The sequence below is a fragment of the Chionomys nivalis genome, chromosome 1 (assembly GCF_950005125.1).
Source record: "Chionomys nivalis chromosome 1, mChiNiv1.1, whole genome shotgun sequence".
Lineage (NCBI taxonomy): Eukaryota > Metazoa > Chordata > Mammalia > Rodentia > Cricetidae > Chionomys > Chionomys nivalis.
Genome location: NC_080086.1, coordinates 111,176,716 through 111,191,012, shown reverse-complemented (window position 1 = coordinate 111,191,012; position 14,297 = coordinate 111,176,716). Strand labels below are relative to the sequence as shown.

Here is a 14,297-nt window from a genome sequence, read left to right as displayed (position 1 = left end):
AAACAGGCTGTTCCTGAGAGGAGGTGCCAGGCCAAGGGAGGTAGAGTTGTAGGGTCCTGTACTGGGTTAGAGAGAGCTCTGAGCCTGACTATTTATCTCTAGTTAGCCAGCTGTCTGAGACCCAAAAGCCACAGTGACTCTGTCCACTTCCAGGTAATAGCCCCGGGCAGCCTCACTATGATTCAGGTATTTGGGAACTCTTGTCTCTCTTCTTCTTACTGCCTCTCTCCTCCCCATGGACCGCTCCTCCTACCGGCAGCCCCCATTCTCCCTACCCCTGTCCACTATCCCTGAGGGCCCCATACCACTTCAGAGCCTCTGAATCTCTCTGTCCATCCGCCCTACAGGATGCCACAGTTGGACCTGTCCTGGCTGGGATTGAGCCTGGAGGCAGCCTCACCATGGCTGCTTGTGATGCTCATTGGAACTTCCTGGCTCTTGGCCCGTGTCCTGGCTCAGATCTATACCTACTATGGCACATATCATCATCTTCGTGGTTTCCCTCAGCCCCCCAAACGGAACTGGTTCTTGGGTCACCTGGGCATGGTGAGTGTGGCAGCAGATTGTGGCTCTCCTCTTTAGGAGTGAATGCATTAGGAATGGGGCTCAGGGATGCAGTAGCCCCGAGTCCTCCAATATCCTTCCCTAGCTTTTCACTTATTCCGTCTTCCACCCTGAGTTAGCTCTAGATTCATTTCTGCTGTCTTTCTTACACTGGTGTACACTGAGGGGTTTCCAGGGTGGGTCACACTGAGTGAGGACACCTGTGTTCCCCCATTGTCTGCTGGTGAACTTGAGACCTCCTGAGAAGCCCTGTCCAAGGTCAGTAACATTTTTTCTGTCCGTCCATCTCTGTTTTTCAGTGTTTTTCTGGGAATGGTCTTTGGTATCACCCTCCCACCACACATAGAATAAGAGAACTATGGGCTGTCTTCCTGCCTCCTGTTCCTGAAGCCCCCCCCCCTTTTAAAGCTTGCAATTCTCCCCTAAGATGAATCCATGAGTCATGCTGCTCTAGCAGGACAAGAGTCACCCACTTGCCCTTTCACACACCTTCCTTTGAGACCCACCCCTTGGACTTTGACCAAGTCTATCCTCTCCTTTGGATGACTTGGTCTCGGCTGCTTTGTCTGCAAATAGCAAAGCTCACGACATCCATCCATCCATACAAAATACTATGGATGGGATTTCTTCAGGTCATTATGATCTTATAGGACCATAGTCACACACATATGCAGTGTGTCAGTGATAAGAATATCATTACACAGCACATACATGATTTTATTCATATATTTACATAAGTATATATATTTAGTTGGATATATAGACAAATACACAATAGATATATAAGCTCTATACGACACATTATGTATATCATTTAATAATGTATCATATATATCCACATGAGGGTGAGGGCAGAGAGAGGGTATATTGTGGTATGGTCACTGGCTTATATAATTATGGATTCTGAGCGTGCTATAATGTGCCATCGGCAAAGTGGAGGACTGGGAAGTCAGGCTGTATTTAGTTCGATCTGATACCAACGGTTTGACATCCTTTGTGTGGGGATCCTTAGGGGAGGAGCGATCCTGTGGAATGGGTTAGATTGCAAAGGTCAAGGACCTGGACTATTAAGTCTGTGGGCAGAAGAAGATGGGTACCCCAGTCTGGAGATGGGAGTGAATTTTCCCTTTCCCTATCTATTGCTCTATACCAGTGGTTCTTAATCAGAAGGATCAAGACCACTTGGGGGGTGATCACAGATTAGACATCCTGCATATCAGATATTTACATTACAAATCATAACAGCAATAAAAATAATTTTATGATTGGAGGACATCACAACATGAAGAACTGTATGAAAGGATTGCAGCATGAGGAAGGTTGAGAGCCACTGCTCTATACGGTTCTTCAATGGAATGGATGGTGCTGCCCACCGTGTGGAAGGTGGGTCACCCTGACTGAGACTACTGATGAAAACACCAATGCCTTCTGGAAACGCCATCATGGAGATACCTGGAAGTCATGTGATTTCAGTTTTCTGAGCATCTCATAGGCATAATTCACTTGACCCCCGACAAACCGTCCCAGGAGGTGACTGCTCCTATCTTGCTTATAGGTCCCACCCACCGAGCAGGGTCTAAAGGAGGTGACTAAGCTGGTGGCCACCTATCCCCAGGGCTTCAGGACATGGATGGGTCCCATCCTCCCGCTCATCACTCTGTGCCACCCTGACATCATTCGATCTGTCCTCAGTGCCTCAGGTACTTGGGGGAAGTTGGTAGTGGTGTGGCTGTGGGGAAAGGAAGGCCTCCAGTCTCCACATTCATGCTTCTGTGAGATTCCTGAAGCAGCCCAGTCCTTCTTTCTCTTGGATTTCTCTACTTTTCACTGAAGTTGTCAGGAGGAAGCCCAAGCAAGGCTCAGCACAGAGGGTGAGAGTGCTGGGTAGAATTCTCGGGGCTCACTCTGGCCCGATGCCTTGGTAATTCTTTTATTGGAAAGCCTAGAGAATGTAGGACCCCTTTCTTCTCATCTCCATTCAGAGCTAAGAGGAAGGTATCTACGCACCCATGGCATGGTGTGCACCACTGGGAGTGGATGCTACTGGTGAATGGAGTCCTGGCAGGTGGTTATCCACACCTTCCATCAAACCTCAAAGGGGCTCCTGTTTTCTGATCCAGATGAACATTGGACCAGCCTGTTTGCCCACTGCTAAGGTCTCTGTGCTGCCTCCAGCGGGTACACATTCCTGGGGTGCAGACAGAGGTACTTTGGTGATTCCCTTGCCACTGCCTCATGGGTATTTCAGTATGAAGCTTGACTGATGTGTCCGTCTCCTGATTATACCCGGTGTAGCAGCTCTTTTTGTTGCTGTTGTTATCACAACTTAAATGAGCAAAGATTGGTTTTGATTGTGGTTCAGAGTCCATCATGATAAAAGAGAAATGGACATCTTATCATGGGTAGATAGAGGGAGGATAGCGGAGAGGAGGGAACTCAATTCAATATGTTCCCAAGGGTTTACTTCAGTGACCTTTTTCCAGCTAATCTCCACTTCCTAAAACTTCTAGAATCTTCCAAAATAGAGGAAGCATCTGAGGACTAAATCTTTCAAAACACGATCTGGTTGGGGTGTTTCATACTGTCCCAGGTATCAACAAAGTGTAATCATGACTATGGCTCTATTTGAGGCTCACAGAGAGCTGTGGACACTTGCAGAACATCTGTTTCTTGCCTGAGAAGTTGTTTGAAATTATCTTTCTCTCTTTCTTCAGCAAAGGATACCAAAATACCAAGTGTTTGGGAGGTTATTGGGCATTTATTACTAGAGTCCCACTGGCATAGAAATATGACTGAGATTTCTTGTTTGAGGCAGGTCTGATGTCTGATTGCACCACACCAATGCCATAACTGTGAAAATATTGTGACTATTTTAAACTCTTGTCTGGGACCTGCCTACGGGGCACACTGAGATGTATCAGACCATCTCTGTCCATTGAGCAGCAGATAGGATCATTTAGGGCAGGTCATGTGTGTGTCGGCCATGTTAGCCCATGTTACCCCATATATGTCCATGACACATGTTTGTGTCAGGAGATGTCACAGCACTCGGTGATGGACAGCTGTGTTATGTCTGTAGACTGTTGTGCTAAACTTGACAGGCAGACATGGTAGACTATGTTGAAGTCAAGTGAAGGAATCCTGAGGTGAGTTGAGGCTGTCTCACCTTGTATCCTGTTTCCTTCTTCTCTTCTCTGGTTCTGATGTCCATTTCTCTAACTCTGACCTGCTGGGTTTGGGGCAAACATGCACACACCTCACTGAGGTGCCCACACACTCTGCAAGTTCATGTCTTAGCCTCTCCATGGCCCCTAATCATTCTTATTTGTGTCAGTTGCGGTTGCCCCAAAGGAAGTAATCTTCTACACCTTCCTGAAACCCTGGCTGGGTAAGTAGCTGCAGATAACGGGCTTAGGGACATCCTTGGAGGTGGATGGGGGACACGGCACCATTGCTCATTGCCATGCTGCCCTCCCAGGGGATGGGCTCTTGGTGAGTGCTGGTGACAAGTGGAGCCGCCACCGTCGTATGCTGACCCCTGCCTTCCATTTCAACATCCTGAAGCCCTATGTGAAGATTTTCAATGACAGCACCAACATCATGCATGTGAGTCCCCAGAACCCAGCTTCTCTGGAAGAAGGAAGTTGGCCTCAGATAGATCTGGTCTGTACTCTACAAGGTAATACTGCAGCCATGTTTTATTGTATTTGTCTCTCCATGTTGTGTCCAAGATGATACTATAGAGCCATATCTTCCCACATGGTGAGTGCTTATAGAGTTAGTTTCTATTTTTATCAGATGGTTGCCCTGAAAATTAAATACGATTTTATGAGAACTATATAGAAACTGCCAATAAGGAGCAAGGCACTGCCACACACACCAGTTTGCAAACAATGAGGTCTGATATTGCTAATAGAGATGTAGGCCAGGGAATTGGTTCTTCTGGACAGGGTTTAGGTTATTTGTGGCATATGATGAGCTGTGGCTCAGCTTGTCTGATGCCAGCATAATTCTCTGATTTGGGGACTTGACCATCTTCAAGATAACTTAGCATGGTCTCATCAGGACAGACTGGACGCTGGTCTCTAAGGTTCTCTCTCTCCAGAAGCATCCTGGGCTTGCTTCTATGGCACACATTTCCACAGAAGAGAAGCTGGAAGTCACTTGAAGCTTGGGTTACACTGAAGTTATAGCTCCTTTGCTTCTCCTAGATTACAGTAGTTAAAGTCGTAAATCTAACACAAAAGCAAAGGGTGATAGAATAGGCTCAACTTTGTAATGGACGTTGCTGAAAACTCACGTTACACTGGGTTGAGGAACAAAATAGGCACAAGAGTGAGTGTCAAATAAAGAGCCAACAGTTTTCTTTTCTACTTGCTTGCTGGTTTTTCATCTTGTTGATCACACCAGATTCCTTGTTTAAATACGAAAGATAGCCAGTTACTCATTGTGCATCTTCCTAGCGTCTGTTCTTTCTTGAAAGCATCTAAATCCCATAGGGGCATCACAGGTGGGCTTCAGCAGATGCAACCCATGACCTACATTGCATTACTTAGCTTTAAGGAATCTACTTTTATGCCAAGTTGAAGCAAGCTTGATATTTGCCCATGGAGAATATCACTGGATCTCTCAAGGGTTTCTGCAAGTATGTATAAAATAGTCCATGTTAAGAATATTGGAATGAGCCCGGGAGTGATGGACACATGACTTTAATCCCAGCACGTGGGAGACAGAGACAAGAGATCTGTGAATTCGAGGCCAGCATGTTCTAAGCAGTGAGTTCCAGGACAGCCAGGGCTTTACAGAGAAGCCCTGTCTTGAAAAGTCAAAAAGAAAAAAGAATATTGGGATTGTTTATGTTTGGAATATTTAGTAAGAATATACAGAAAACAATGGAAGTCTGCCATACTTGAAATAGAGATAGTTTTGAGCCCGACTTATTATACTCAAGATTAGGAATAATACCATTTATTGCAGTCATAGCACTTCTGGAGCTGATGGTCATGATCTAATTCCATAATTTATGCCGTAAATTAAATTTTATCAAACCTGTAAGATAGAGGCTACATTTTCCTCATTAGGGTGAACCTGAAGTTTGGAAGGAAAAAGGAACTTGTCCCACCATGCCCAGATAGTAAGTGATCTACAAATAGTGGCTCATGGGCTCCATCGTGGTTTATCAGACACAGTCAGATTACCTTCTTGCTGAAGACATGGCATGTGAAACAGAGGGCAATGAGCTGACTGAGGGTGCACAGAGCATGGACATCAGAGATGAGGCTTAAACTCACACCTCCTGATCCTCAGCCTTAGGTCTTCCTCTCCAACATAACAGTTTCACCCAAGCCTGGTTATTCCTTGGGTCAATGTCTGGAGCAGAGACCTGGGCGGCTGATATGGGGTATCCATTCCTGTGGCTGTGGTTGAGCAGAGTCTCAAGGAGCTGAACCCCGATTATGATACTGTTTCTTTTCTGTAAAGGCCAAGTGGCAGCGTCTGGCCTCAGGTGGCAGTGCCCGTCTGGACATGTTTGAGAACATCAGCCTGATGACCTTGGACAGTCTGCAGAAATGTGTCTTCAGCTTTGATAGCAACTGCCAGGAGTGAGTTCCCCCCATTGGCCTGAGAACATGGATCTAAGGGAGGAGGTGTGAGAGCGATAGCTAGTAGTAGGAAAAGAGGGGGCTCCCTGGAGGACATGATCCAGGAATGTAGATGGGTAGTAGATCATGTAAATCTGGCATGGAGGAGGCACCTTAGACATGAGATTGGTAGGTTGACACCACTTACTGGATTAGATACTTTCCTCATTGCTGCCACAAAATAACTAATAGAAGCAATTTGAGGAAGAGTTTATTTCAGGTCACTTTGAGGGAAACTCCATCATGGCAAGGAAGGCAGGGCAACAGGCTGGCTACACTGTGTCTGCAGTCAGGAAGCAAAGGAATGCTTATGCTCAACTACTTTTCTCCTTTTTGTGTGGTCTGAAACCTGCTCCCCATCGTATATATGAAAACGGGTAGAGAGAAGAAGCCTTTCATATCCTGAATGCTATGCTATCTTGAAATTGTGCTCACTCTAAAGGTCTAACACCTTTTGTCACCCCCACACAAGTTCTTAGGACATGGGTAGAAAGAAGCCAAATTGGTTGCCAGAAAAGTAGAAAGGATGGACTCTATTCGAGCTTTGACAGAGTCTCCCCCTGCATGAAAACCCCACATGATCTAGGTCTCCATTGTCTGTATTTTTTTTCACATTCTGGTCCACCAAACTCCCATCAGAATTTTCCTTTAAGTTCCCCTTACAGAATTTGAGGGCTTTTCTGGCTCAGCATTTCAAATTCTTCTACATTCCTTCTACAGAACAAGTTTCAAAGGCCTAAGAATCACATGTTCAGGGTTATTACAGTTATGACCCCACTTCTGGTACCAATTTGCACATTACTTGTGTTTCTTGTTTATACAACAAAAATTAAGGAAGGATTTGTTTTGGGTTGAAGTTGAGGGGAAGTCCATCGCTGTCCGGAACTTACTGGTGTAGGAGTGTGGGGGTGATAGTCACATTGTATCCACAGTCAGGAAGCAGAGGGCAGTGAATGGTTACACTAACTAGCTTTCTCCTTTTGGTGTCTTCTGAAAGCCCAGCCATGACACAGTGCTGCCCTTATTAAGACGAGTATTCCCACCTCAATTAAGCCAATTAGAGAATCCAGGTGTGCTCAGAAACTTGTCTACAAGGTAATTCTAGATCTTTTCAAGTTGACAATCAGTACACACCAACATAGGAGCTAAACTATAAGGACACAAAAGCCAAAGGTGGAACTTTCTCCTGTACTTTCTACCAAAGGTATTTGCATTTGTAGTCACTTCTGTTACTGTGACAACACTTCTGAGGGTATTGACTTAATCAGAAGATGGATTTATTTTTGACTCATAGTTTCATAGACTTTTGTTGATGGGTTTATTTTTTCATTTTTGTGGGGTTTTTTTGTTTTTGTTTGTTTGTTTGTTTTTTGAGACAGGGTTTCTTTGTGTAACAACCCTGGAACTTGCTTTGTAGACCAGGCTGAGCTTGAACTCACAGAGACCTGCCTCTGCCTCCCAAGTGCTGGGATTAAAGGTGTGTGCCACCACCACCTGTCCTTGTTGAGGGTTCTTTGACTCTATTATTTTGGTGGGAGTGTGTGTTAGAAAAAATGTTTGTTTCATGGCAGTTGTGAAGCAGAGAGAGAGAGAGAGAGAGAGAGAGAGAGAGAGAGAGAGAGAGAGAGACAGTAAAATATCAGGTCCTAACATCCCCTCCAAGGCACACTTATGATGGCCTAGCCAGCTTCTATTAAGTCCTATTTCTTAATGGTTCTGCCATTTTCTAACAGCCACAGAGATGGACATTTGGGAAACGGCCCCGAACCACAGTAAATGGACATGATCATATCAGAGTTTTGTAGACATTGACTGTCTTGTAGAAACAAGGTAAAATTGTCACTGAAAGCAGGAGCCCTGTAGGAGACTGGAAGTAAATAAGGTCTTAACTAGTGGAAAGTACTGGGAAGCTGGTGGGTTAGAACTAGATCTAGGGTCAGAGAAAAATGAGAGGCATGATGTCTGTGCTACACTCCAGATGCCTTGAGACATGGAGGCTCATGAGGATGGGATGCAGAGAGATAAGAGACTTTACAGTTAAATCTTTTGACTAATGGCAGGCATGTATTTGTGTGGCCACCTGTTTCTGATGACTGAACATCTTGTTGGCAAGTAATTCACATTTGTTGTTGAGAGATGCTTCTTGGGCTCCAGTTGGGTTGAGTTGTGTTTCTTCTCTTCTGCTCTACTCATACAGAAAGTCCAGTGAGTATATTTCTGCCATCTTGGAACTCAGTGCTTTAGTGTCCAAACGGTACCAGCAGTTGCTTTTGCACATAGACTCACTTTATCAGCTCACCCCTAATGGGATGCGCTTCCGTAAGGCCTGCCGCCTGGTGCACGACTTCACAGACACTGTCATCCAGGATCGGCGACGTGCTCTTCCCAGTAAGGATGGTGATGATGTCCTCAAGGCCAAGGCCAAGTCCAAGACTTTGGATTTCATTGATGTGCTGCTGCTGGCCAAGGTGGGTTCTCAAGAGGTGGAATGGAGCTGTTTAAACTTAATTCATTGAACATGATAGTGCACATCTTTAATTCCAGCACTGCAGAGGTAATGGCAGGAAGAGTTTGAAGCCAGCCTGGTCTATATATTGAATTCCAGGCCAGCCAAGTCTACATGGTGAAACACTATCTCAAAATAATTATTAAATTATTAAATCATTAAATAGCTATCTTTTTGTTTGTGGGGGTAAGTTTTAGATAGAGTCTCACTAAACAGTGCTGACTGACCTCAATCTCATGTTCTTCCTTCCCTCACCTTGCACTTTCTGGAATCACAGATGTGTGCCACATCACTTAGGTCTAGTTAGCATTTTTAGAGGTCAGTCTCACTGTGTTGCTATTGAACAGATCCTCCTGTCCCAACTTTTCAAGTCATGGGGCTACATGCATTTGTCACATCCTTGACTTTAAGTGGTAGGATAAATGATGGAGTCAAATATGGGATTGGAATAAAAAGACATTTCAGATTTGAGACTTGATGTAGAGATACCTAGGGGCCATGGAAGGCATGTGAGGAAAAGAGGGGCAAGCTAGAAAGAGGTATTATAGAGATAAAATCAGTGTCCGTTCAACATATGCCTGCCAGATCTGAAACTGAAGGACGTAAGACTTCACTCTCTTTGTAACTTAATGTGTGGTTGTGAAATCATTCAAGTCTGTATGTATGCCTAGAACTGTGCACCTGCATGGCCAGGGCAGCCCATGTGTTATCCTCAATAATACCAGCAGCCAGATTAGGATTGTAAGAATGGCTTCCTATGCGCAGCTCTTCCCTTCTCAGATGATGTCATGATTTTACATCAGGTATGTCCAGAAGATTTTACACTGCAGGAGGAAAGCCCATACATTACGAACCTTGCAAGTTTCACAGCAGAGTTGGCACATCTGTGCCTTCTTTGTTTCAGGGAGTATGAACAGATGCAAAAGGAGAGAGGTGAACAGGGAGATGGACATGGAGAGAAGAAGAGGAGAGGGGAGTGTAGAAAAGAATTAATGTTGAGAGGGTAAGAGAATACAAGACAAATAAGCATGAGGGGACATTTTAAATTAATTTTTGAGTGTGCAAACTAACTCATTTCATTACAGCATTTTCATGAACATATAATTTTGCACTTTGAGGGAGGACTTTATTCTGTAATGTAAGCAAGTTTTCTCCAATCACAGGTAAATTCTACAGGTATGTAATCCTAAGAACCTCCAGAGGAGATAAGATAAATTTTCTGCATGTAACACCCAAGAATGAAACAAGCAAGTACAGTAGGAATTGAATGCAGGATAAAAGCGGCCAGGGGAAGAAAACATATGAAAAATATTTGAAAGTGAAAAGAAAAAGAGGAGAAGTCTAGTTACTGGTCATATGTAAGGAGACATCATCTGCATCCACACACGGTCATGTTGCCACTGTTAATCCTGTCAGTTCAACCCTTTCTGTCCCAAAGTGGGTAACATTGCCCTTGCTGACAAGGTAGACTCTATTCCTATCAAACAATTATGGAAGGATTGACAGAGAGAGTTCTACTCCTCTTCTAGGAGAAGATGCAGTGTCTTGAGGGTAATGTTTATTCTCCAGTTTCAAAGGAATGCTGTCGTGAAATCGTCCTATATAATCGCAAGGTTACATAGAGAAATTGTGATCTAGCCAGTAGTCACCAATTTAAAAAACAAACAGGAAAGAGTACAGTCAAGAACTGTCCCTGGGGTGTGAGGAACTGTGATGATGATCAAGAGAGGTACAGAGGTGCAGTGGGCTTGGTATGTGGATCTTAAAGAGCTGTCTCGGGTTAGACGTAGATTCAGAACTGCTGTGATCTACTGTGATCTGGAGTCTGGCATTGTCTCCAGGATGAAGATGGAAAGCAGCTGTCAGATGAGGACATCAGAGCAGAGGCTGACACCTTCATGTTTGAGGGTGAGGCTCCCAGTGTGGGACTAGAGAGGGAGCAGTAGCCTTCATTTCGGGAACAATGAAATAACCCTAAAATCCCACAATCATCTGTCTTGCCTTTTTCTTATCCTTCCTGGGCCCCTTCCTACCTGGTTGCTGCCCACTTTGTGGTGTTGAAGTGACTCTGACCCAAGCCCCCTTATCTGCCCCTCAGGTCATGACACCACCGCCAGTGGACTCTCCTGGACCCTGTACAACCTGGCGAGGCACCAGGAGTACCAGGAGCGCTGCCGGCAGGAGGTGCAGGAGCTGCTGAGGGGCCGCAAGTCTACAGAGATTGAGTGGTGAGCATATTAATATATTAATGTATCCTTCTGACTCCACTCCTCAGGAGGCAGAGGGGCTCTTTTGTTGATTCTTCCATTATTTAATGGTGAGAAGAGTGCCCACCTCATTAAAAAGAAGAAGTTTTGTGCTTTGAGACAGAAAATTTTGAACTTCTAAGAGAATTACTGACAATATAGTAATGTAAGGGCAGATGATGTCACTACAGAAAATCGATGTATGTAAACTTTCCCTCCTCTTTCCCCCGTCTCATATAACATGTTTTCATTGTCTTGGCTCTCTGTCTGTTTGCTCTTCTGTTCCCTATTTCCTGCAAGAGTAGGAATTCATAAAGGACACATGGGGGCAAAAGTCATTGTCAGTGCGCTGGGGAATCTGTTGCATCATTCACGCTTCCACTCAGCAAATCCTCCCATAATGCCTTCTCATGACAACTTTATGAGCAGCTGTCCTGTGCTAAGGACACAGCTGAAGGAAATGCTGTCAGGAGCTCCAAGCCTGACTGGAGGACAGCCCTGCATCAGGGCACTCCCGGGACACACTGGCAGCCGTGAGATTTAGAGTGAGAGAAACAGGCTGGTTAAAGGATCTGTTTCAATCTAGAACCCTTAATGGGGAGGAGGAGATATCCAGTTGGGACTCGGGTACAGTGAAGAGAAGCAGAGGTGGTGGGAAAGGGTAGAGACAAGAGGAGTGGTGCCGTGTGACTTTTCTTGGGAAGATGTGAGCAAGTGTCTATTTGTCTCGTGGACAACAGACCAAAGAAATGATTCTATGAAAAACCAATTTAGTGAAACAATGAGTTTATTAGAATGTCTCACATCAGTTTGAATGAGGGGTTATTTACAGCTGTATCACTGAAAACCCCACCCTAATGTGGATGAGGACTCAAAAAAGCTGCATCCTCGGAGCTCTCTGTCCAGCAGTTATTACTTTTTACTTAACCTTGAGGATCGTTTAGGTTTCAGGAATTTCCTAAGACTTGTGAGTTGTTCACACCTTGAGCCTTAGAAGTTTTGTGTAAGACCTGAGTCTTTTGGAGCTCCCCCTGGGATGGAATGTCTTAGTTTGGACAAATTTGTTACACAACGAGGGGGAGGGGAATTGGAAAGAGAAGGGGAATAGAAAAAAGGAGAAATAGCAAAGATAGGGTTGTGAGAAAAGCATAGGGAGAGTGTAAGAGAAAGGAGGAAGTGAGGTGGGGATAGGGAGGAGAGGGAACAGGGAAAAAAGAAGTTGGAGAATGAAAGGAGGGAGGGGGAGAAAGGGAAGAAATGAAAAGAGAGGATGGAGAGCTTGCCTATGAAGGAGCAGGGTGGAACAGAGAAAAAAGAAGACAGTGTGGATACAAGGATGTAAGCGGGGAGGGAGAGACTCAAACAGAGGCAGCAGAAGCAGAGAGAGAAAGGAGATAAAGAGCAAGCACAGCCAGGCAGTGGTGGTGCCGCCTTCAGTCCCAGCACTCTGGAGGCAGAGGCAGGTGGATCTGTGACTTTGAGGCCAGCCTGGTCTACAGATTGACTTCCAGGGCAGCCAGGGGGAAAAAAAGGCAAACATGATATCTGGGTTGTCTCTTAGTTCTTTGATTTTGGCCTTACGAAAGGAAAATTTCTTTTCTAAAGGCATTTTTTGAGTTCCTTTTTTATGGTAGACATTTGTACATGTTTACTTCAGAAAAAGTTTGTAAAGATACCTGGCTAAATTCTATCCACTACTTTTCTAAGTCTCTTCTTTTCATGGGGATAGTTTAAGACTGTGGGGAAAGGTTATGTGGGAAATACAGGGCCTGATGGTCTCTGTTTCGCTCCTGGATAATTGTGTGTTGGCTTCCTCAGGGACGACCTGGCCCAGCTGCCCTTCCTGACCATGTGCATCAAGGAAAGTCTGCGGCTGCATCCTCCGGTTACAGTCATCTCCCGCCGCTGCACCCAGGACGTTGGTCTCCCAGATGGCCGGGTCATCCCTAAAGGTGCCCACGGGACAGGGAAGGAGGGACCTGGGCACACAGTAAAGTTTATTCAGCAGCTGGCTAACCCCATGGTCCCACTTCACCACAGGTGTCGTCTGCATGATCAGTATTTTCGGGACCCACCACAACCCAACTGTGTGGCCTGACCCTGAGGTGCTGCAACCGCCCTTCCCCATTCTTTTGCTCCACAATGATCCCAGCGAAAGGAGCAGGTTTTAGCTGGGGAAATCAGAACTTGCCTTCCCTACCACACTCAGGACTCTGTCTCTGTGCTTGGAGATGCCATTCATTGTCTCTTTCAGGTCTATGACCCCTTCCGCTTTGATCCAGAGAACATCAAGGACAGGTCACCTCTGGCTTTTATTCCCTTCTCCGCTGGGCCCAGGTGAGGCCAGAGGGCTTGAGGTGATGTGGCAAAGGTTTAGGAAAGATGGAGAAGATGGAAATTTGGGACAGTCAGAATCTAGGTCTCGTCCCTGCATCATCGCAGGTTAAGCAAAGATGTGCAGTGTCAGGGTTGAGAAAGGTACAAGAACCACAGCCCTGTGCTCATGCGCCACCCAGCTGATAGTTTCAGTTGGCCTCTGAGTCTAACTGAGGTTCACGGGATACAGAATGTAGATGTAGACGAGGAATCCCGAATATGTTAGTTCCCCTTGGGAACTCCAGCTAGCTGACCAGGTACCTGGGTCAGGTTTCAGTGATTGGGTCCTGAATGAGATCCAGGATACAAAGTTCCCACCCCGCCCTCCCGCAGGAACTGCATCGGACAGACTTTCGCCATGAACGAGATGAAGGTGGAGCGGAGCCGCGCAGGCAGCCGGAGCTGATCCTGCGCGCGGAGGGCGGGCTGTGGTTGCGGGTGGAGCCATTGAGCCCACAGTGACCACTAAGCGTGGATGGATCATCCCACCCATCCACTTACCTGAGTAGATTCCAGAATAAAAAAGCAGTCGCCTGTGCTGGAGGCTCTCCGAATACCAGCAGGAGGCGCTGGAGGACAACAAGGAACCAACAGTTGGGGTCTAGGGGAGGGATGGGGCTGAGAAGTCCTTGGGCCAAGAACACTGACTTCCTCTGGCTGTTCACAGGCCCTGCATTGTCCTCCTACCTAATAGGACTTACTCTCCTGAACAATAGACAGCTAAGGGGAAGTGTCTGGGCAGGATGGAGGCCAGTCTCGAGCTCAGAAAACCTTTTAAACTGAGGTACATTTTCATCGCCTTGACCTCCATTCTACTTCCAAAACTTCTCTCGTTCTGGGATTCTGCAATGTGTAAAAACTACATTTCTCGGTTTATTAAACCCAACAAGTCAAGCATTTGTTGTCGGGTTTTCTTTTCCTTTTCTTTTCTTTTTTCTTTTCTGTGTCTGTCTGTGGTATGTG

The 14,297-nt window shown here is 45.7% G+C and overlaps 1 protein-coding gene across 2 annotated transcripts; it reads left to right on the top strand.

Moving 5' to 3' along the window:
- The first annotated feature begins 348 nt into the window (after positions 1-348).
- On the top strand, positions 349-13,740 carry LOC130879409 (cytochrome P450 4F4). Of its 2 annotated transcripts, XM_057777917.1 has the most exons (13): positions 349-546; positions 2,120-2,264; positions 3,899-3,952; positions 4,043-4,170; positions 6,046-6,167; positions 8,404-8,674; positions 10,554-10,620; positions 10,811-10,940; positions 11,385-11,396; positions 12,768-12,910; positions 12,999-13,063; positions 13,213-13,295; positions 13,668-13,740. In XM_057777917.1, exons 1-13 carry the CDS (start codon positions 349-351, stop codon positions 13,738-13,740), a joined length of 1,491 nt encoding a protein of 496 aa, XP_057633900.1. The 2 variants fall into 2 exon arrangements, with proteins under 2 accessions (XP_057633900.1, XP_057633909.1); XM_057777926.1 differs by lacking the exon at positions 11,385-11,396 and having other exon boundaries at positions 12,777-12,910.
- Positions 13,741-14,297: the final 557 nt, after the last annotated feature.

Bases quoted from the DNA above. Each gene is read 5' to 3' on its own strand.
- LOC130879409 (XM_057777917.1), top strand. From the start codon at position 349: ATGCCACAGTTGGACCTGTCCTGGCTGGGATTGAGCCTGGAGGCAGCC. The intron at 12,911-12,998 runs GTGCCCACGGGA...ACTTCACCACAG, and splicing joins TGGCCGGGTCATCCCTAAAG to GTGTCGTCTGCATGATCAGT. The intron at 13,064-13,212 runs GTGCTGCAACCG...TGTCTCTTTCAG, and splicing joins CTGTGTGGCCTGACCCTGAG to GTCTATGACCCCTTCCGCTT.